Source organism: Lucilia cuprina, chromosome 6, assembly GCF_022045245.1.
Source record: "Lucilia cuprina isolate Lc7/37 chromosome 6, ASM2204524v1, whole genome shotgun sequence".
Taxonomy (NCBI): domain Eukaryota; kingdom Metazoa; phylum Arthropoda; class Insecta; order Diptera; family Calliphoridae; genus Lucilia; species Lucilia cuprina.
In genome coordinates this window covers 31022592-31047080 of record NC_060954.1, presented here as the reverse complement: position 1 = coordinate 31047080, position 24489 = coordinate 31022592, and the positions used below count along the sequence as shown (strand labels likewise).

The 24489-nt window shown below is 27.4% G+C and overlaps 1 protein-coding gene across 1 annotated transcript in view; it reads left to right on the top strand.

Annotated features, from left to right (window-relative positions):
- Positions 1–23209, top strand: part of LOC111676465 (high affinity cAMP-specific and IBMX-insensitive 3',5'-cyclic phosphodiesterase 8-like) — a 42255-nt gene extending 19046 nt beyond the window's left edge. The window contains exon 3 of the mRNA XM_046954075.1: positions 22502–23209. Coding sequence (XP_046810031.1) covers positions 22916–23209 — 294 coding nt within the window. The 5' untranslated portion in view covers positions 22502–22915. The remainder of the gene's footprint in view (positions 1–22501) is intronic.
- The last annotated feature ends 1280 nt before the right edge of the window (positions 23210–24489 follow it).

Genomic DNA, 24489 nt, shown 5'->3' with positions numbered 1-24489 from the left:
AAATATCATCAATACTAGCCATATTAGTTTAACAGATTTGAGTGTGCGCTGCTATAGCACAAAAATATATATTTTTTCTTGTACAACAAACAAGAGATTAATACTGTTCATTCGTGCTGCTAGAAATTGCAGTGTAACGTCGCAATTTTTCTAGTTAAACATAAAAACAGAACGGCAATATTAAGTAGCAATGTTATTTAAATCTGAAAAAGTTTAAATATTTTTAGTATGACGAGTGATAAAAATATGTATTTTGCGGCAAATGCTGACTAATATATTAGTAAAAGTAAACACTGAGTTACACACTGTTGTTTGTAACACATCTGCTGCGAAAAGTTCAGCTACATTCAACTTTTTACTCGTCGGCAAGTGCTCAGGGTTGTTTTTAGTTTTGTGTATAAGAAGAATAAACTAAAATAAATTTCTCCAATACAAAAAAATACAAAAACTTAAAATTTTGATTTTTAAAACTGGGGAAATGGACAATAGATAAGTGAATAAAACGGTGAGAAAATCTTGCTTACCCTGTGCACATTACGATTCCTTTACAATAAATTTCAAAATTTATTACTAAATGGCCAAATTTGAGCAAAAACTGAAAAAATCTTCATTGTAAATGCACTTGGAAACTTCATAGCCTTTGTGTCACCTGTTAACGTTATCCTATCAGCATAATTTTTTGTATGATATAGTTTTACAACCAAGAGAACAATTTGGGACGGTTTAAAATTCTTTTTGTCCGTTTTTGTTAGGATTTCTACAAAACTCAATATTTTTATTATCTTTTCCTCCTCAATTATTTTTCTAAAATAAAAAACAAAATTTTATGATTTTTATAACAATATTTCTGAAAATATATGGAAAAATTGATATTGCCTTTAGTTCTAGAACTAGTTTTGATGGACATTGTTATGTTTCTTAAAAAATAATTTCTAATTTTTGAGAAAAAGCTTAATATTCAAATTTACATAGAATTGAATTCCAGGAGCGAAAAATCATAATCTATATATAAAATTTAATGTGTTTTGTGTATTTGAAGTTTATAGACTACTAAACGGCTAAAACGATTTTCTTGAAATTAACACAATTTATACCTGTATATATGGAAAGGTTATAGGCTACTCAGTTTATCTGATATAATATAACAGTTAGAGTCCTCAAATTTTGTAGGAGCCAGTTTAGAGTCAATATGATTATTTAGGGCATGGCGTCTCCTATATAAATTAAATTCACAAATTCGTTTATCTTGGAAATTATTACAACTAGAATCTTAAAATTTTACACGAAGGACTTTAACATCCATGTTAACATTTTGGGTAATAAATTGACGGACTACCAATGAGGGTAGCGTTACCTCCCATACGAATTAATTACAACATTTGTTTATATGGGAAACTAATAGAAATTTTGCACGAATAAGGGGACTTGGAATCCCCATATAAATTAAATAGAAAGATTCGTATAGTTGAGAAACTATTAGAGCTATGAATAAAATCATAAAACTAGATTCTTAAAATTTTGCACGAAGAACTTTAATATTTATCTGAACATTTTGGAGAAAAAAAGCGGACTTTCATTTGGGGGATTGGAGCCCCCATAAGAATTAAATAGAAAAGTTTGTATATCTGAAAACTACAAGAGCTATAATAATCAAATTTTACATGAAGAACTTTGACATTCATGTTAACATTTAGAGAATAACGGTCGGACTTTTAATGGCACCTTCCATATAAATTAAATACAAAATTTCGTACATCTGGTAAACTATTAGATTATAAAATTTTTCATAGATTACTTTAAAATCTTAATTAATGTTCGGGAAAATTGGCGAAGTTACAAAAATTTGCGTAGCATCTTTTATATGTAACAAATTGTATATGTGGAAAAATATATTGTACTATTAAGTAGGTTTTTTATTTACATTGATTTTAGGGTAGCAAAGCACACTGGGTATAGCAAGTTTTTCATAAATAAAATAAAACAATGTCCCGAATAATTGAAAACCCTAGTAAACACCTAGAAATAACTCGGACACACGTTCCAAATATATAGAAAAAATATATTACACATACATACATATACCGATTTTGCTGAATTCATATCTGTCATAATGATCCAAGACGTGGATTTTGAATATAAAAGAAATTGCCATCTGCTGAAACAAGGACAGACGGTAATCGCTACAGCAACATTTCAATCTATATGGATTTAGACTCCTTACAGATTTTCTTAAATAAGTAACATTATATTTAAGGAATGTTTTGAAAGAATCATATAAATTTGGAGAGTTCTCAAAAGTAAATACACCCCTATCTTTATTTTTCATTTCTTCCCAAATTTTTTTTCAAACGGCAAAACGACAGTGAACGTTATTTAATATTTATATGGCGCAGTATAAAGCTAATCTAATGCTACGGTAACAATAATCCTCTTTCGAAAAATACTAAATTAAGTTATATCTTTTTATAGAAAAACTCAATGCAAAAATCGAATGCTTTATCAAACAGTATAGAACAGGTAATGCTACAATCGGAAGCGCAGAAAAAAGATAAGCATAACGATCCTTAAGCAGCAGAACTGAATTAAAAATGGATGAAATTGTTAAGCGAACAGACATAATTTAGTAATTATTCACGATTTTTATGCTATAAAACAAAAAAATATAATTATCTCAGTTTTGCCATCCATGATTGTAATACATAACGGTAAAGAAAAATGTTTAAAGAAGATACACCAGTGTTGGAATTAAAAGCTTGTACAATGTCACGTTTCACACAATTTACCTGTGCGTAAAAAATTACTAATAAAAACAACAACCACAGCAAACACTCAATGCCAAATAAAATATATTAAAAATACAAATTACATATTTAACTAAAATACAAAAAATAAAATATATACATATATATAAAATCATTTGCAAATTTACATACATATGTTTGTACATGCGGTGGTTTTCTGATTTAACGAACCTATATGTATATTGTCAGGCCTGTTCGTAAAATAGAAAATATCGTAATATGCAATACTTACTAAAGTATGTGTTTTTGGTAAGAATATAATTAAAAATAGGTACATAAAATATTTTTTAAATGTATTTTATAAAAATAAATTTCATTTTTTTTAAATAATACATAAAACACAATTCCGAATCTTATTGCAATTGATTAATTTTTTTTATTATTTTTGTTAAATTTAATTTCATTCAAATTATAATATTTTTTTATAAGTTCGTTAAACAGAGTAAGTACACATTTTATTTTCGTTGTTTAAGGTATGCACTTAATAGGAAAAATTGCGTGTTCGTAAATGCCACATTCGTACATTAAGAGAAAAAGCTGCACTACAGACGTGAATTTCACCACTTCATCAATGAAATTATTCATTATTTACGAGCTAACGTAGTCCTTCACTAGATTATTGGAGAATGTTTCATTAGTGTTATGCGGGTCAATTTTTGACTCCACTATTAAATTATTTTATTGATAAAAAAATTATATTTGTTCAATGAACATGTTTCATAAACGCCATGAAGCATTTTCATTTCAATAGTGAGACTATTTTATTGACGAATATAAACATTTTGGATTATACAAATAAAATATTTAATATATTTGATAAATAACATCTGATGAATGGATGTAACGAAAATTTTCATTTATTGAGACAGATAAAATTATAGCAAGTCACTTAACTTCTGTTTTTAAATAAATAATTTAAAATTTTCATAGTTTCTGAACATAGCAAATGATATTTCTTAACTACAGACTTTTTAAATAAAAGTAAATATAACATTACCATTGCAAAATTGGACATACATAAGTAACTTTTGTCGAATATACTCGACTTTACAATAGACTGTGTTTTAAGACATTTTTTCAGTATAATTTTAATTTTCTTCTTTTAGATTATACTTAAGACTTTATTATATTTATAATTGAGATGTTGAATGATCTTCCATATTTTTAAAGTATTTTTAAATCCAGTTTTAAGAAATTATCACTAATGACTACTTTGGAAAAAGTGTTTTTTAACAACATAAATGACCAAAAAATAGTATTTTTCTAGATCGGAATATACGAATTTAAATTGTATTGTATTTTTATAAGTGTAAGAAGATATTTTACAAAACAATATTTATAAAAAATATTGGTGGGACTTTTTGATGACAGTTTTTCAAATGTCGAATATATTCGACATTTAACTTTGATGTCTTATATTTCACTAGGGATAACTCTAATTCAAAAAATATTATTTTTTCCGAACAGGGTAATTTTAGAACAGGGTAATTTATGTAATACTGGTTAATGAGTTTGCATTCGATTAGTAGGAATATTAAATATTATATGGACCGATCCTTAAAAAACGAAATGACAAAACAATATACCCCCATCGTTTTTGATTAATAGACATTAATCATATATCAATCGTAAATGACTAGTGGACCCAAGACCCCACGAAAATCCTTTATTCGGAAAGCATTTTAAAACGTAATATACAAATGTTAGTTTTGCGCGTGCCTTTAAACATTTTGAGAAAAGTGAACGATATATTTTCTTAGTATTTTTGTACACATTGTATATGTATGTGGTTTAAAAAAATAGATTTGAATGTATTAGAGCTTTATGAAATGAATTAAAACACCGTTTTTCAAAAGCGGTCAGAATTAGTACATTTGAGCATAAATACCAATTATTTTCTTTTCTTAAGCCAAAAAATATCTATTAAGCTTTTAAAGGTTCGGAAATATGAATTAGCATAGTACTGTTGCGAAAGTTGGACCACAAGGGAATAAAAATAGGACAAAAGGGGGGCAACGGGCAAAATTAGTACTTTTAGACTAATTTTTGTCTGTTCTAAATCAGCGACATACGCTTTTATAGTATCTGAAATATGCATATTTTGTAAGCTTACCTAAAGGGGGTAAAACGGGTAAAAATGGAATTCTGTGTTTGCAGTAAAAAAGTCCTAAAGACATCAAATTTTAAATATTAAGAATTTAATGGAGCAAAGAACTAACAAATATCATATTTTTGAGTGATTTAAATTTAAAGAATAAAAAAGTATAATGATATGTTATTTTTGTACTTTTATGAAATTTCTTAAATTTACAATTGTCCAATTCACAACTGCTCCTGTATTTTGTATCATTTATTTCAATACAAAATTCCGATATCTGTTTGTGAGCGGAGAATTTTTGTTAAAAAGAAAGAAAAAACATTTTAAATATCTATAAAAATACAACTAAATTGAAAAACTAGCACTAATATGAATTATTTTTATTTTATTTCACTTTAAAGAATTTTATTAAATGTTTACTTTATGAAATTATTCTTCTTCCGTTTCATCTTCATTAAAATTGGTCATTCACATGAGAATGATATTTTGACATCGAATAGACCTGGTTTACATTAGGAAACTTATGGAGAAAAGTTTTCTTAATTCTCTTTTGAAGTTTCCTTAATGTCCACACATAAAAACTTTTGTTTCAGAAACTACGTATAAATTGCATTGATTTTGTTGTTCTACGAATGAGAAGCATAACAGAGCAAGTTTCCGAGTACGAGAAACTCCGCACGCAAAAACAAAGTTTCTCAAAAAAATTTTCCTAGTGTGGACCGGCACATACAAAATAAAAAACATATGAAAAACAAACGTAAAGTTATACGAGCTTTTTTAATGAAAACTACCAACAACATTTATACAAAAATGTAAATTAATAAAAAAATACACACGATACGTAGATACATAAGGCGAATTGGACAAATGATTTAAAAATTATGTTTTTGTAAAAGTAGGAGTTTTTGTAGTGAATGCAAACTGTATTAAAAGTTTTAAAGTTTCATTCTCCAGTAAAGGGAAAACTTTATAATATTTTAGCCAAAAATCTTCAACTATCATTGATTTAAAGTCCGGTATATATATTGTTAGGTATGTCACTCGATTTAGTAAAATTTTCTATGAAGCCAAATTTCAAGTATCTGTTCCAGAGGGCGAAGTCGACGACTCAAATTTTTTAATATTTTTCTTTGGATATTAACTAAGCTATAGACTGTAAGACTGTAATTATTTTTGGTTCTGAAACTAATGAATAATTATATTTTGAAAACGTACAAGATTTTTACAAATAATGTATGTAACAAGCGATATTTTATAATTTTCAATACTCCCGATACATTTTTAATATAAAAGTGATAATTTATTTAAATGATTTTCTTAATTTTTCAATTGCTTGCAATAAAAGAAAAATGTATGTCTGGCTAATTTAAATATTTTTTATTTCCTAATATGTCTATACCATCCAATTTCTTCATTAAGATTCAAGCCAGTGTAACTGAATATATTTAAGGATTATTAATATTTTAAGCAAAGAGACTTAATTCGATCGTAAAAAATTCTTGAAATAGAATTTTTGTATACAAAACTAATATTTGTGACAAATTTTGTATTTAGAGCATTAATGTGCGTTTAAGAGATAAATGGACCTTGTATATGAAGACAAAATTTCCAAATTCTGTATCTATATCATTATTTGAGCATTAATGTGCCTTTAAGAGATAAATGGACCTTGTATATAAAGACAAAATTTCCAAATTCTGTATCTATATCATTATTTGGTAATTAATTAATATTTTAAGCAAAGAGACTTGATCCTCAGTCTTTAAATGTTGATATTTTATTATTTTTGAACATAACATTTATAGCTTAAGTTTCCATAAAAACGATTTAGCTCAGCTGGCGCCGACAATTTTAAATCGACTTCGCCCTCTGATCTGTGCAATATTTAATTTTTTCAGACATTTTTACTTTTTCACTAACTAAACTAATTTTTTTCTTGAGAATTGTAATTCACATAGAATAAAAGTCAATGAAATTGTATCAAAAACGTATCAGCTATTACGTGCTGATGATGGTGCAATCAGTCGTAATTCAGGTCTGAGTTGGGGAACAACTCTCGCGTCATCGCGATTATTTCTTAAACGCGTTCAGGCTGTTCACATTTATATGTTGTCTACATTAACCTCGTGCTTTCGTATCACCTCAAGTGATGTTATGTTTTACTTGTTGAGACCATAGAATACTTAAACGTTTTTAACTGGTGGAGACCATAAAATACTCATGATATAACCTGGTGGAGACCATTTAAACTCAAATATATACTGGTGGAGACCATTAAAAATCTGGAACTTTTTTCTGGTGAAGACCATTAATACTTTTGATGAAATCAAGTCCGGATGCTCCAACTTCCTATATGAAGGTATAGGTCGGTTGGTAAGGTTTTCTCTGGACGAACGTGTGATAACCTTAATGCTTCGCCATCCTAATTAAAACCCCCCAAAAAAATGATGATTTAATTTTCAATGTTGAAGTTTTTATACCAACCATCAAAAAAGATGGGGTATATTGATTTTGTTATTCCGTTTGTAACACATCGAAATATTGGTCATAGACCCACAAAAGTATATATACTTTCTGGGTCCTCATTAAATTCTAAGACGATCTAGCCATGTATGTCCATTAGAGTGCTCCAAAAAAACTAAGTTTCGAATTTTGCCCGCCCCCCCCCCTAAAATTGTTCTACGGGTTATAAAAATAAGTCGTGCAAAAAATTAGGTTAATAGGACTACGTTAACTGGTGCCGCAACGGCTCTGAAGTTTGAAGATGCATTTACAAGGGGAAATATGCATTTTTTTTCAGTTTTCACAAAATTTTTGTCATTAAATAATTTGTTTTATATTTTATTGTAAAAGAATCGTAATGTACACAGAATTTGGGTTACAAAAAGATAAAAAACACAAAAATTGGTTGAAAAATGTAAAAGTTATAAAAAATTCCCCAGGCCATTATCGTGTCTCAGAGCACTTGAATTCGAAATGTGATAAAAAAAATAAACATATTTTTGAAAATATTCTAATAAAACAATTGTATTATTTAAAATACATATGTAGTTACTTGAATATGAGTTTTTGTCCTTATAGAATAACGTAAACCTGTTCTCAGCTATGGTCGAAAAATTTTGATATTTTTAACGGTCGTTTCAAAATTCAAATTTTAGTTTTTTTGATACTTTATTAAACAAATTTTCAATATTTTTGGGAGAACTCATAGGGATTTATGCACAACAGATTAGGGAATAAAACAGTAAAAAAATTAGGTCAATACCTCATATAGTTTGCCTGTACCTGCAATTTGAATTCAGCGGATTTCGAGAAAACCCCATTTTTATGTAATATTTTGCAAAATTAGCCTTTTTATTTTATTGTTGTGTATTTTAAATGGAACCTTTTGTAAATTCATTAGTCCACATATTTCTAAATACAAATCAAGAGTTTCATGCAATATGGACGCCATTAACCCATAAACTTCAAAGGTCAAATTTTGTAATATTTGCAATTTTTGATGAAAACTAGTCGAAATTGTTTCTATTTTTAGGTAGATTATCATAAAACTTTAGAAATTTATTTATTAACAACCGATATTTGAAATAATAGTGAAAAAAAATTAACCCTTAAACGGCCTTAGGGTCAAAATGAGCCCGATGTTTTAAAAACATGCCAATTTGGACATATTTCAATAAAACCCGTTTGCAATACCATTAATTCTGCTAGAAAACAAATTTAGGCATTAAACCTTTTTGATTATGGTGTCAATTTGAACCAAAGTATTTTTTAGTAATACTTTTTGTAATCGATGTAAATTTGGTATTAAAAACTAAGATATAATTTATATTTGTGATATAATTTTCCAGTTTTATTTTTATTTTGAAATATTTAATGCAAATAATATCTAAATACATTTTTTAGATTTCATTATTTTTATTTATATATATTATATTTTTTATAATACCCAATTATTTTTTTATCATTTGCTGAATTAATGGGATTGCAAACGGGTTTTATTGAAATATGTCCAAATTGGCATGTTTTTAAAACATCGGGGTCATTTTGACCCCAAGGCCGTTTAAGGGTTAATTTTTTTCACTATTATTGCAAATATCGGTTGTTAATAAATAAATTTCTTAAGTTTTATGATAATCTACCTAAAAATAGAAACAATTTCGACTAGTTTTCATCAAAAAATGCAAATATTACAAAATTTGACCTTTGAATTTTATGGGTTAATGGCGTCCATATTGCATGAAACTCTTGATTTGTATTTAGAAATTTGTGGACTAATGAATTTACAAAAGGTTCCATTTAAAATACACAACAATATAATAAAAAGGCTAATTTTGCAAAATATTACATAAAAATGGGTTTTTCTCGAAATCTGCTGAATTCAAATTGCAGGTACAGGCAAACTATAAGAGGTATTGACCTAATTTTTTTACTGCTTTATTCCCTAATCTGTTGTCCATAAATCCCTATGAGTTCTCCCAAAATTATTGAAATTTGTTTAACAAAGTATCAAAAAAACTAAAATTTGAATTTTGAAACGATAGTTAAAAATATCAAAAATTTTCGACCATAACTGAGAACAGGTTTACGTTATTCTATAAGGACAAAATCTCATATTCAAGTAACTACAGATGTATTTTAAGTAATACAATTGTTTTATTACAATATTTTCAAAAATATGTTTATTTTTTTATCACATTTCGAATTCAAGTGCTCTGAGACAAGATAATGGCCTGGAGAATTTTTAATAACTTTTTCATTTTTCAACCAGTTTTTGTGTTTTTTATCTTTTTGTAAAGCTAATTCTGTGTACATTACGATTCTTTTACAATAAAATACAAAACAAATTATTTAATGACAAAACTTTTGCGAAAACTGAAAAAATGCATAATTTCCCCTTGTAAATGCATCTTCAAACTTCAGAGCCGTTGCGGCACCAGTTAAAGTAATCCTATTGACCTAGTTTTTTGCACGTCTTATTTTTATAACCCATAGAACAATTGTAGTGGGGGGACGGCCTGTAGGATACAATTTTTTTTCCTTCATACAAGCTTGGAGCACTCTAATGTCCATCCTACCGTTAGTCTGTTGAAAGCACGATAGAGTCCGAATGGAAAGAGCTAGAGGGTTGAAGTTTCACATAAATATTTCTTATTGGTAAGGTTTATTTGGTATTGAAAATGGGCAATATCGGTCCACGTTTTCGAATAGACCTCATACAAGTGGCCCCTCGAAAAGCTGCTTTAACAGTCATAACTTGTTTAAAAATACAAATATAGCGATGAAAGTAAGTTTCTTATGATCGAAAATCAGTATGCAAAATTTTATGAGGATCGGTCCATAATTGACCCTACCCCATATATAAGGTCCAATTCACAAAAGGACTTTAACGCTCATTACTGGCTTAAAAATACTATTACATATGTAGATGAAATTCGACATAAGTAAGTTTCATACGAGTCAAAATCTATCTAAAAAATTATATGAGAATCGGTCCATGATTGACCCTACCCCCCCATATAATGTCCCCTTCAGAAAATGGATGCAACGCTCATTAATGGCTTAAAAATACGAGTGTAGCGATTAAATTCGACACAAATAAATTTAATACGAACCAAATTCTGTATACCAAATTTTATGAGGATCGACCCATAATTGACCCTACCCCCCTATATAAGGTCACCTTCAGAAAATTACTTTAACGCTTAAAGGCCTAAATATACGAGTATATAGATGGAATTCGACATAAGTTTCATTCGAGTCAAACGAGGTTTGATGGTGGGTATATAAGATTTGGCATAGCCGAATATAACACTCTTACTTGTTGTATTTTAGTTCTTAACAAAAACAAACATAAGTATGTTGAAAATGAAAAAAAAAAATTGTTTACTAAATTAAGAAATACATATTTCAAGATGAAATAAATGTGTAAAATATATTTTTAATAGCATAATGTTTTTTTATTTTTTGTATTATTTCGTTCGACTTTGCGGACAAAATACATAAATTTGGGAAATTCAATAGAGAAAGATTTTTGGAACTGTATTGGTACCTTTTAGAAATATTGTTCACAAAAAAATATGAAGAATTTCTGTATAAGGAGACCTTTAGAATTATTATAAATATGTAAAAGAAAGGGCAACGAAAGAATACTTTAGCATAATGTTATAAAACCACATAATACCGGGCAACGTCGGGTACAAAAATCTAGTAAATAAATAATTTTCTAGTCATAATTTCATTAATGTCTTAGAAAATGTTGCGTTTGAATAATTTTATAATGATTTTCCACAAAGGAAAACGGGAAGAAAATTAATGAGCTGTATTTTGATTAATTTAGTGTATAAAGTTGAATGATTAATATTAATGTTCATGGGCTGTTTAAAGTTATATTATACAATTAGATGATTTTTAAGTACCAAATTAATACTTATCACATACATACATATGTATGTAGATAAACAAAGCATCTTCCAACAGGATAAATGGTAGAACATTTTCAAAAAGCAAAACTAAACAACATTTTCAAGCAGTATTTTTATATACATACATTGTACATACATAAGTATACACGTAGTATGTGTATTTTTTAATTTTATTTTTCAATTAATTATACATATCGTCACCCTAAAAGTAAAGAGTGTGAATTCAATTTTGAGCAAAGTGAGTTTTTGAAGCCAAAAGACTTCTTATTGCATGATGCACGTCTGGAATAAATTTAAAACCAAAAAGTAATATTTGCACTATTAACAACAATTTTTGTTTAATATGCTATCTCGAAGATAAATTTTAATTGAAACAAAAAAAGTGCTAACTTCCATACAAATTTTACAACATTTTTTAAAACTTATTTATTTAAAATTTATTTTGTAAATTAACAAGAAAAACATGCTGAACACAAAACTGATGAGGATTAATTAATTGAATGTATAGTTTTTAAGATATGATCATATATATAATTTAATATATAGCCACTTTTGGACTTAAAATAATGTTTTTCCAAAAAATTTTCAGTTGTTTTACAAATCCTTTATAACAGAAAGTCTTAATATTCTGTATTTCCAATTTGGAATTTTGACTATTAAAAAATCTGTAAATGTGCAAACAATGGAGTATTATTAATAAAATATTGGTACTTTTTATACCCTTCACCTTCGTGAGAAGGGTATATGTAATTTTCCGGCCATATAAAGTATATATATTCTTGATCCTTATAGATAGCGGAGTCGATTAAGCCATGTCCGTCCGTCTGTCTGTTGAAATCAGTTTTTAGAGGTCCCCAGATATCGACGAGATCCGAATCTTCAATAATTCAGTTAGACATGCTTTCGGGAAGATCGCTATTTAAAATCAGCAAAATCGGTCTATAAATAACGGAGATATGAACAAAAATCCGAGACAACCTCTGAAAATTTCATCAAAAAAGTCAAATTTTTTTCATGCTTTGTTAAAAAAGCAACAACACTGTGAATTGGATAAAGATGTATATGTGGGTGGGGAGATGTATTTTGTTTTATTCAGCTGTGTATTTTTTTGTATGTTTGGATGCTGTTCTGTTCTCACGAAAGTGAAGGGTATAACAAGAACAAGGAGATGAAGCAGTAAAATGTTTGTAATACAGCTCATATATGTTTGAGGGTGGTAATACAGTTTGGCGGTGGTATTACAGTACAACGGTTCATATTTCTTTCTGCTACAGTTTATATTTGTTTGTGTGTATGTTATGTGTGACATGTGTGCAGAGATACAAAATAAATAAAAACTGTTTTTTAAAACATACTTGGTGAAGGGTATATAAGATTCGGCACAGCCGAATATAGAAATATTACTTGTTATATTCAAAAATTGTTTATTATTTAAACTATTTGTACTGAGAATAAGTTATAGAAAACTTGCATATATGTCATGAGTTTCCCTAGTTCAATTGTGTAAATATATATTTTTTACTTACTGGTTTGACTTGTATCCTTATAAAGAAAACATTTCATAATATTGTTATAAATATAATCTAAATTATTATTAAAAACGTATTATGGAAGAAATTTTGTTTTTTGTGTAATATTTCAGGAATTAAATCTTTTTTTTACTCTCCTTTACTTTATTGATTTTAATGAAATTTGCACCAAAGATAGTACTATGGGATAGTAGGCCAAACACAAATTTCTAGTTGTTTCGAAGAAATTTTGAATAGCTTTCAAAATTTTGGAAAAATCTAAAAAATTCTGTTAAAACACCATGATCATTACATGTAGAGTAACTTTAACATCCGGTAAACCGGTTTTTTGAACATTAAAAAATCTACCGGTTTTGAATATATCATATTTTCGAAGTATTCGACAAGCCTGGTTTTATCGAATTATATTTAAAATTACCTTCTTCTATAATACACTAGCTAATAACCGGTGTGCTTCGCTACCCCAATCGAAGATTCAATTCCAATTATTTAATGCTCGATATAGATATGTAAATATGCTGGCTATAGTTTTATTTATTTCAATCTTGAATATGTCGTCTTAATATATTTAATTTTTAATTTTTCCACACTAACACTAAAACGCGAGATGTAATTTTTTTAATTTCACCGATTTTTTCAAACGTTAGATAAGATTTTAATGTAATTTAAGAAAAATTTAATAGTTTTCCAGATATGGGAGGTGCCAAAACGCCCATTGAAAGTCCGCGAACTTTTCAAAGTTTTTCATGTAAAATTTTAAAATTCTAGCTCTAATAGTTTCTAATTTCCAATTAATTCATATAAATCCCGGTGAAAATCCGCCCTTTTTCCTCCTAAGTGTTCAGATGAATATTAAAGTTATTAGTGCAAAATTTAAAGTATCTAGTTTTATTAGTTTCCCAGATAAACGAATTTTTGTATTTAATTCATATGGGAGGTGTCGCTCCCCCAATAGATCCGAAAAATTATTACCCAACATTTTTAAACAGATGTTAAAGTTGTTCGTGCAAAATTTGAAGATTCTAAGTCTAATAGTTTCCTATATAAACGAATTTTTGCAATTAAATTATATGAGAGGTGCCACGCTAGTCCGTTGTTTTGCTAGTCCGCCCTCTTTTTGTTCTAAATAATCATATTGACACTAAAGTGTCTCCGGCAATGTTTGAGGACTCTAACTGTTTTATTTTCTCAGATATACTCATTTAATATATTTTTAATATGGGGGGATTGGAATATGCCACGCCCACTATAGCCATTCAAACACACATTCATTTTTATATATATAGATATACAATTATATAAAAATGTTTGGCTTTTTATATAATTGTATATAAAAAGCCCGCAAAATTTCTCAAACATGTAAAGATTTTCATTAAATCGAATGAAAACCAGAAAAATGCTTCAATATTTTGTTAAAAACCAAGACGGTAAAGAGTTAAAATTAATATCCGATGTTAAACACAGATGGAGTTCATTATCAAAAATTATTAAATTTTATTTAAGAATATGGAAATGTCGAAATCATGTTTTGCTAGTCTTTCTTTTATACCATACTCATCTATAGAAATCGAAGATCTTGAAAATGTATGGAAAACTTTGCAACCATTGGAAATAGCTATAAAAGAGTTATCTAAGGATTCTCTAAAAATTATAGTGGGCGAAGCAATTAATAAATTCTTATTCAACAACTTAACCATTTCATGCCTATAGCTTATAATACTTGTAAAATCATCAAATTAGAATTCGAAAAAAATATATTTATTTAGAATAAAATACACCATCACAATAAGCTATTGTCGTGATCGTTTAAAGGAGTTTGATTCGTGGTGATTAATAAAAAACAGAAAAAATAGGACCCTAAATATATCATGCTATCATCTTCATTTAGATTTAAAGCGGATATTGATGAAACTCATGAAGTGTGGTATCAGTATCACCATTGGTGTCAGCACCAGATTAGTCTAAAATGTTTAATCCTATTCAGCATCATAATTGTTAGTTTAAATAAAGGATTTTTCTATGGAAAATCGTATGATAGTACAAACGTGAACACGAAATGAAAACCTATGTTGTGCCTAATTAACACAATTGTGATGATGCATTTCCTTTGAAGAATATTAACTTGAGCTTTTTTTCTTAGTTGGAAAAAAAATGCTCACAATGTGGACTAATGCATATACTTGCCGAATGACACAACCAAATTTGAGTCAAAATTAGTAAATTTGTCTCATTATTATTTTTGTTTTTAGGGAGAAAATAGCTACTCACAATCATTGCTCACAGGTTTATAAACAAAAATATTTTTTTCTTTAAATTCTACAAGTCTAATTTCCGATTTAAACAACAGAAGTAGTATACAAAATCCAAGAAATACCAGAAAGCAGCATTCATCATTATATGATGATTTTATATACCCAGATAAATGCAACAAAAGAACGGAAAAGCTAGAAATCTTATATAACTTCATTAATAATCTGTCCAAGTTCAACATTCAGATAGCGGGGTTTTACAAAGCAGTCTTTTATTAAAAATAAACAAAAAATCCCTTAAAAGCTCATCATTTAGATTACATATTATTTTTAAAGTATTATTTAAAAAAAATACGTTCTGCATTAAGTTTCTATACCTGATATCGATCTCTTTTTTTGTTGTTTTTTTGTTAATTTTTATTAAAACATTAATTTTAAAAATGGTTGTTATACAAATTATTTTATAACTAATATTATCTTGAAATGTGTTTCATTTTCTTCTTTATAATATAAAACCATATAGGTACCTTACAAAAATATATTATAAATATTGAATTCCTTGTTATTATATACAAAAAAGTATTCGAAACAGGCTTTTTAAAAATTGCAATTTTTCGAATTATTCGAAAACCAGTTTTTGGAATAAACCGATTTTTGAATAAGCTAATTACATGAATAATTACAATTTCATGTAATGTGTAATTGACCAATAACCAACTACTTGTAATTATTACATTGGTATATAACACTATATGGTTTTATTCTATTTTAGATTAATTTTTATACCCTTCACTTTCGTGAGAAGGGTATATATAAGTTTGTCATTCCGTTTGTAATTTCTATAATATAATTTTCCGACCCTATAAAGTATATATATTCTTGATCCTTATAGATAGCGGAGTCGATTAAGCCATGTCCGTCTGTCTGTCTGTCTGTTGAAATCAGTTTTTAGAGGACCCCAGATATCGGCGATGTCTGAATCTTCAATAATTCTATTAGACATGCTTTCGAGAAGATCGCTATTTAAAATCAGCAAAATCGGTCGGTAAATAACGGAGATATGAGCAAAAATCCGAGACAACCTCTGAAAATTTCATCAAAAAATTGTTAAAAAAGCAACAAAAACACTAAAAACACTGTACATAGAAAAAGATGTACACGTGTGTGTGTAGATGTATTTGGTTTTATTCAGCTGTGTATTTTTTTGTATGTTTGGAATTCAAACATACAAAGTATACACAGCAAAAAAATATGAATTGCATTTTTTGTTAAAATAAAATAATTTTCCCTTTTGTTTTGCAAATATATTTTTTGATGAATAGAAAAAGGTATTTAAAACGTTTTCAATTATATGAGAGTAGATTGTGAGTTATTGTACAATAATTTTTATGCGAATAATGTAAGTTTGAAATTTAAAACTAACACAAATTTTTTCCAAGTGCTTTTTAAAACAATTTTTTTTACGATAAACAAAAACAAAATCTACGTCTCGTCAATGTTTACCAGCAATGAATCAGAGGTCGAAGTCGACCGGCTTCGAGTCGGAGCTTAGCCGCCGCCGAACTATATTTAGTTGCTTGAGCCGCCGTCGAAACATTCGGCTTAAATCGACTCAAATTTTTTTAATGTTTTTATTAACTAGACTATAAGATCAATTATGTTTAAAATACACTATGGTGAAGGGTATATAAGATTCGGCACAGCCGAATATAGCACTCTTACTTGTTTTAACTATCTGCTTGTTTGTAATGCTTTCTTTGTCAATAACGGTTTGTATGTTGGTTGTTTACATTATTTTGCAATGTTTTGATAGCGTACATACATAAATTAAAATATACTTCGACTAGACTGAATTTTGAAAAGCGGAAAAACCCGGAGGATTATTGTATATTAAATTTAACAAATTATATTAAATTCATCTGTGTTAAAATGCAAAAAATTAGAAAATTTCCAGTAAAATTAAAAAATTTTGACTACTTTTGCTGTTACGAAAAAATTTCTGGAATTTAAAACGTCTGTCAAGGACCATTCTAATAATTCTAATATTTCATATGTTTCCTTTGGAAGAAATATAAGAAATAATAAAAACCTCATAAAGGACCTTTTTACCTTTGATCCAGTTCACTAAATATAGATGCCAGGACAAACATTTTGGGTAATGGTATCATAAAATCAATTAAAATTTAATTTTAGTTGGAAACATTGACATCTAATTTTTCAACCATACAAACGGGGTCACCCTTATGTACATACATATGTATATGTCTCTATATCACTTAAGAACGTCATTATTTTTTTTTTTTTTAAATATTTTTGAAGAAGATTCATACTTATGAAAAAAATAGGTATGGTAGATACATATAAATCTTATATTGAATAATTCAATGTACAGATATACGTACATAAATATTAAAAAAAATATGAAAAATTATAGATGTTTCAATATTTTTAAACTATTACAAAGATTTCTGATTCGCTATTGAAATCATTGGAAAACCTTAAAAAATATTGCCCCGGGATAAAAGATTTAGAAAATGATATGCCAATATAAACTAAGTTTTATTTTGTGGTGGGGACAAAAGTAACTTACACATTTCTTCTCCATACAAACTTTTGTTACTTATATTCAGGGCAAGGATTTCTATGTAAATGCATGTTAATAGTCAGTTACTCAAAATAACTATTTTTCTTTCAAATCAAATAATTGCAACAAAATGGTATCGATTTGTTGGGGCATATTTTTACATATTTTGTTTTAAATTGCATATATTTTGCAAATTAATAACATTGTTATTGCATATTTTTAATTTTTTCTTTGTATTATATTTTTTTACAAAAAATTTGTAATTTATTAATTTGGATTTTTTTTAAATTCAAACAAATTCTTCTTAACAACAAAATACTAGGGTTTATCTCTAAAAATCATGGAGTGTAACAGTTATAAGTTATATCAAAAAAGTTAATTTATAAAAGTTATTTTGTGACTTTAAAAATAAAAATCCATCTGAAAAGTTATTGTTCAACCTATAAATAAAAATTCAAATGAAACTTTTAAAAAAAGTGTTTTATTTTTCAGTCACATTTTTTCCATCAGAAAATAAATTTCAATAATAATGCGTCCCGAAGGAATTAAAAATGTGTTCAGTCATAACAGAAAATTACCATTTGCCGTTTTTGATTCAGATGTTTTCAACGTCAGTACAAATCAACTATTTAATGGACTTGGTCAGATATACTCAATAAAATAAGAGACTGAAAAAATATATAAAAACATTGTTTGATTTTTTGACGAGGAAAACAAAACTCCCCAAATGTGTCTTATTATCTGATCCTTGTCCTGCTTATAATGTACACACAAACATACTGGCTAAGAAGAACTGTAAAAAATCAACTTGCTAAATTAAAAAAAAACACTTATTTGTCACATTCAAAAAATTTAGCCTTACATTACTTTCTTTGATATTGTAAATTAAATAAATATTTACATATTTAATTTGAAAACACAGTCTAAAGAAAACCAAGAATTTTAACTAAAAACTAAATTGTTTTTAATTTAAAAAGAAAATTATTGCATATGAAGTGATTCCATCCATATTTCATTAAATTTTGTCCTTAGGTATAAAGTATAACTGCGTCATGAAAAAAAAAAAAATAATTATGTTTTTATGTGATGTCAACAACATTAACAAAATCAACAAATAAACAAAATACTAAGACCCATCTAAACAAACAGTTAATAATAAAAATTTTAATTTTCTATATAAAAAATGTCGCCTAAAATCCGTGTATTTTGCCTCAGAATATTTATAGTAAACTAGCTATACCCACTTAATAATTTTGAAGATTCTAACCGTAAGAGTTTTCCAGATATACAATTTGTTAAAATTCGCCAATTTTTCCTAACGTATGTAACTACATATATTAAATTTTTATTGTCATCGATGAAAAATTTAAAAAAATCTTATAGTTTCCCAGATAAGAAATTTAGTTTTAAATAGATATAGGAAGTGCCAAGGACCCATTAACAAGATTAATTAATTTTGGTATTTTTTTAATATGGGAGATACCACTCCCCTCATATGTAGTCCGCTAATTACTAGTACAAATCCAACTATAATAGTTCCCAAGATAAACGAATTTTTGTATTTAATTTATATGGGGGGTACCACGCTTCCATTGAGACTAAACCACATTTGAAGACTTTTACTGTTATATTATTTCAGATATACTGATTTAATATTTTCTTAATATGAAATTTCAACATAAAATGAAGTTCCAGACATACAGGATGACATTGCGACAATTTCAGTAAAATCAGTCCAGCCGTTTAGCAGTCTATAAAGTCCAAACAAACATACATACAAACACACTTTCACTTATATATATGGGAAATTCTCTTTTTATTTTAGATTTTAGGGTTCAAAAATATTATGAAAATTGTTTAAAAGCACATCAACGATACTTTGTGTGAACATTGTTTGATATCATAGATGTACCACTAAGTTTTCGTTAATAATTTCTATCAAGAGCCGCTTAAGTTATAACGCTTTAAAGTAAAACAAATTCCAAAATGGCGTTTTAACCTGAAGCTCAAAAATACAAATTAAATTTACCGAAAGATTTTAAATGTTTGTGGATAAGTTCCCTTATTAAGACTTTTTTCAACCTCTTTAAAAAATATTTGTTTATAAAATCTAGTACACATTTTAATTGATCATTTAACATGATACATTAATTTACAATAATTAACTAAAATAATGTTTGATAGATTAAAAATTATGAGGATTTTAACTAATTTATGCATATATTTAGATGCTTTTTTTTAAATTGCATTAAATCTAAAATGTTTATATTTTTCGAACTGCTTTTAGTTTTTGCAACCTAATTTATTAATTTTAATTAGCGGGAAGAGTGAGCTTCGTTAGTTTTTCTTAAATGAAAAACACTGCGTTTTCCGCACACGAACAACTTTAATACAAATATTTTCGTTGTTAGACAATAAATGTTTGTTTAAAATTATCTGCTGCTTCCATTTCTGAATTTAAATGAGTGAACAATATAAAAACCGTTAAAATGAAAATGTATATAAAGTCTGAAAATAAAATTCGAAAGTCTGAAAATAAAATTCGAATGCAAATTCGTACTTTTTTCTAACGGCTTATCGATTTTAATATAAACTTTTCTGTCAGCTACCGATTAATGTTTAGTGCGAACAATTTTAATAGGCGGTTCAGGTCTGTCTCGTCAGATTATCTTGCAGCAAGGTTTTCGGCAAAATAAAATTTTGATGAAATTTCTTTTGTTGTTAACACATTCCTTCCTATATACAATTAAATGCTTTTCATTTCTAAATTTAATTTAATTATTAATCCAAAAAAATCGTTTAAGGTAAAACCAGTTCGGTTAATTTCAATTTTGTAAAGAAATTATATGCATAAAGTTTTTATTCTAATAGATTTTCGTATAAACGTCATTGACAGCTACTGGTTAATGTTTAATGTTACTAAAATTTGCTAAAGTAAAAAATTCAAAATGCGCAATTTTTTGTATAGATATGTAGATGTATGATGTATAGATTTACTCGTACAAAATATGAGGATATGCGAATTTAAGGACATATATTCACTATACCCTACACCACTATAATGGGAGTGGTATTATGCGTTTGTGCTGATGTTTGTAATACCCAAACATATTGGTCCTACCTTAAAGTATAGCAATCGGCTCAGAATCACCTTAGCTATTAGGTCAAAAGTAAATTTTGACATTCAAGTCGTTTTCTTAAGGGGAGTTTGTGTGGGGGCGGTTGTGTCGTTTAAACTTCTATATGACTAAGTTTTGACGATGTTTGTTAACATAATAGAACATTTAACATAATTATGACGCTATGCGAAATAATGGAGCCATTTGAACCATTTTTAATAGCATTCGTTCTTGGGCTAAAAGAAAAGTATGTGCAAAATTCCATCAAATTATCTTGAAAATTGCGACCTGTAGCATGCGCCCAAGGTTTACATGGACACACAGACTGACGGACATAGCTTAATCGATTCAGAAAGTGATTGGTATACTAAATTATACCAATCGGCTCAGGTGGATGAGTCTAGCATCAAATGTTGTCCGTCTGTTTATATCCCTTTACTTCGTGAGAAGGGTATAATAAGTTTGTCAATCCGTTTGTAATTAATATAATTTCCAAACCTAAACAAATATTTAAAACTTTTATTTCTAGAGCATATTTTATTTTAAAGCATATTTTTCGTTTTTTATTGCACATTTAAAGAGAGGAGTGTGTTAGTCGTTTAAGCTGATGTTTGTAACGCAAAAATATTGGTACTGTATTCATCATTAACTATAAAAATCGGCTTAGAGCTATTAACAAATGTCCTCGGTCTGACTGACTCACTCTTTCACTTAGCCTTCGCCCACGGACAAAGCCAATTAGAATACTTTAAGATGGGTATAGTATCAATATTTTAGTACATATATAGTGGAGTAGAATATACAAATTGGCAGGTTTTAAATAAATTTGGTTTGAAAAATAAATAGAGAACAAGATTCGGCCACCAGCTACACTGAAAATAATCCATGCTCAAATTTACAAAAAAAAATCGTAACTACTATTTTCGTAATATTTACAAAAATTTCGTGTATAATACGAAATATTATTTAATAAAACCCTTTTCTATTTTTACGAAAGTACGAAAACCTTTCGTAATATTTTTTTCTTAAATTTTAGCGAAATTAAACATAATGATTAATTATATTATGATTAAATAAAAGTACAACATTTTTATAAAATTTAAGAAAAAGTATAATATTATTCTCGAATTATTTTCATAAAAAATTGAAAATTCGTGTGGAGAAAATTTATTTTAAAATGAACAACACTGTTTGAATAAATTAATATTTCGTAAATTTTACCATATTTATTCAAAATTCCCTTTTTTCAAATATATTACGTATATATTACGAAAGAATTTCGTGGTGCGAAACAACGAACGATTTGTACAATGTACGCCATTTTACGTATATATTAGTCATGGATTTTTTTCAGTGTACTTTTATATTAATACTCTTCTAATTGATGAAATATATGTAGAAATGAAATTTTTCATGTCTTAAATAGAAAAATCACAAAATTCTATTACAATACCAAAATTTATTGAATATTACAAACGCCACTTTCTTTTTTAATTTGCATGTGAGAAATGACAATGAAAAGTAATGCATTATTCATAAATCAACAGCAGTGAATTAAACATCTTGTTATTTTGTCTATTTTTAATATTGTTAAAGAAAATGAAAAAATATACATAGATTGTATTTACGTAAATTTATTTATTTCTTTCTTTACTGGTTTATATGTATTTTTATTTAGTGTATTTTTTAATTTCAGAAAATGGAATGCTCTGATGTTTAAATAATAAGGGAAAAGGACGAGACCTGCCATCATGAATGCATATTTATGACTAGATACTTTATAAACCAATAAAATTGACTATTCTTTAAAAAGGAAATGTGATTACATATCATTTTAAAATTTATCACACACATACACATGAACACACACTAACACTTTTACAGACATGAGCGGAATATGTGCAGAAAAAATTTGAAATTCATCATAATTCATGGTCAATATAAAAATAGGGTTTCATTCATGTCAGAAAGTTCTAAAAAGGGAAAAATAAGAAATTCTAAAGAAATCTCAATTATTAGAATAGAATACAACAATAATACAACGGAAAGACTAAAGTATTTTACTTTTAGAGGACATTAGTACAATTATCACGCAATAGTTTTATTAAAAATGGGTTGTTCTCCAAGTTCAATGACGAGAAGCTCAGCTCCTGATTCTGGAGAGACAACTGCCGCAGCTGGTACTGTGGCTACAACTAGTGAAAAAGATGGAAATTTATTTTTTTGCATTAAACTGCGTAGGTCGCGTTTACGGCGATGCAGTCAACAAAATGGTGCAGAAGGTAGCGGCGAAAGTGGTACTGGAAGCGGAAGTGCTGTAGCGAACGGAGATGATATGTGTAATCAGGCATTGCTAAGTCCTCTACAAATAAAAGGTGAAGCCGATTTTGAAAAGGTGAGTTGATCTTAAGTTTTGTTTTATTTATATTAAATTTTTGCAATATTACAGTAAAAAATAAAATTTAGTAGGACTCTTCCTTAAATTGGTGGGAATTCTAATAAATGTACACCTAAAATATCCAATATTATTGCAATTTATTTTATCTTTGAAATTTATTCACACTTCTAAATAAACTGTTTGTGTTTGCTGTATTGGACCTCTATTTACATTTCAAAATAATGTTAAAAAAATAAAAATAATTGAAAATATTATTTTAGTTAGTAGCACAAAATTAGTCAATTTGATTTATTTGGAAGAGGTACATGCTATTCAAGAAATTTGACAACGAATTGTTTTATTGAGCAGTACATTCATCAGTTAAGCAAACATTAATCAATTGAATATAACTTCTACATAAAAAACTACCATACCTATAACATATTGCAATTTACTAGCAATGCGGAAGGGTTTGATGTATACAGGTACATTTTGTACTTTAATATTTTTGTTAATTTATGAAAACAAAAATTAAATACTCATACGTATCGAATTCACACAGCACTGAAAACGAAGAAGTCAAACGCTGTCAAAAAGTACCTAAGTCTACTGTCAGTCGATACCTAACTCTATGATGTATTAGTAGAGTTCTCAAGCCAACATAGTTGCAAAAAATCGGGTTTAAAAATATTGAAAAAAATTATTTAAATTTTAAAGGTATTTTCAGACTACAATACTGAGTATTAATACTTGTCAAAAAATCATGTAGTATAATACAATTTCGTAGTCTAAATACAATTTGATTGATTATGACAAAAAATACTTCTGATTCTTATGACATACCGACCGTATTTTTAAGTTTTTGAAAATTTTTAAAAATTACGGATTTTTCATATGTATCAAAGTTGTATTTAAAATAAAGAAACTTTAGAAACAATTTCCTTGTGATAAAAATAAACAGAAAAATAAAACAAATTGAAAATAAACGAAAACACTAGGAACATCATTGAATTTATAAAGGTAAGAATTGATAAAATATATGTCTAAAATATTTATGTATTTTTCTTACAGATTTTTTGACATACCGACAAAATTCTATAATATTTTAATTTTGAAATGTGTTAATACTCAGTATTGTAGTCTGAAAATACCTTAATTAAAAATTTTATTTGGTTTGTATATCATTTCTAAAAAAATAAAAATTGCTTTTGATTTGTATTTTTTATATTTTTCGTAAAAAATACTGAGAATTTTTTTCAAACAAAAATCAATATTAAAAAACACAAATAATTTTTAAACCATAAGGC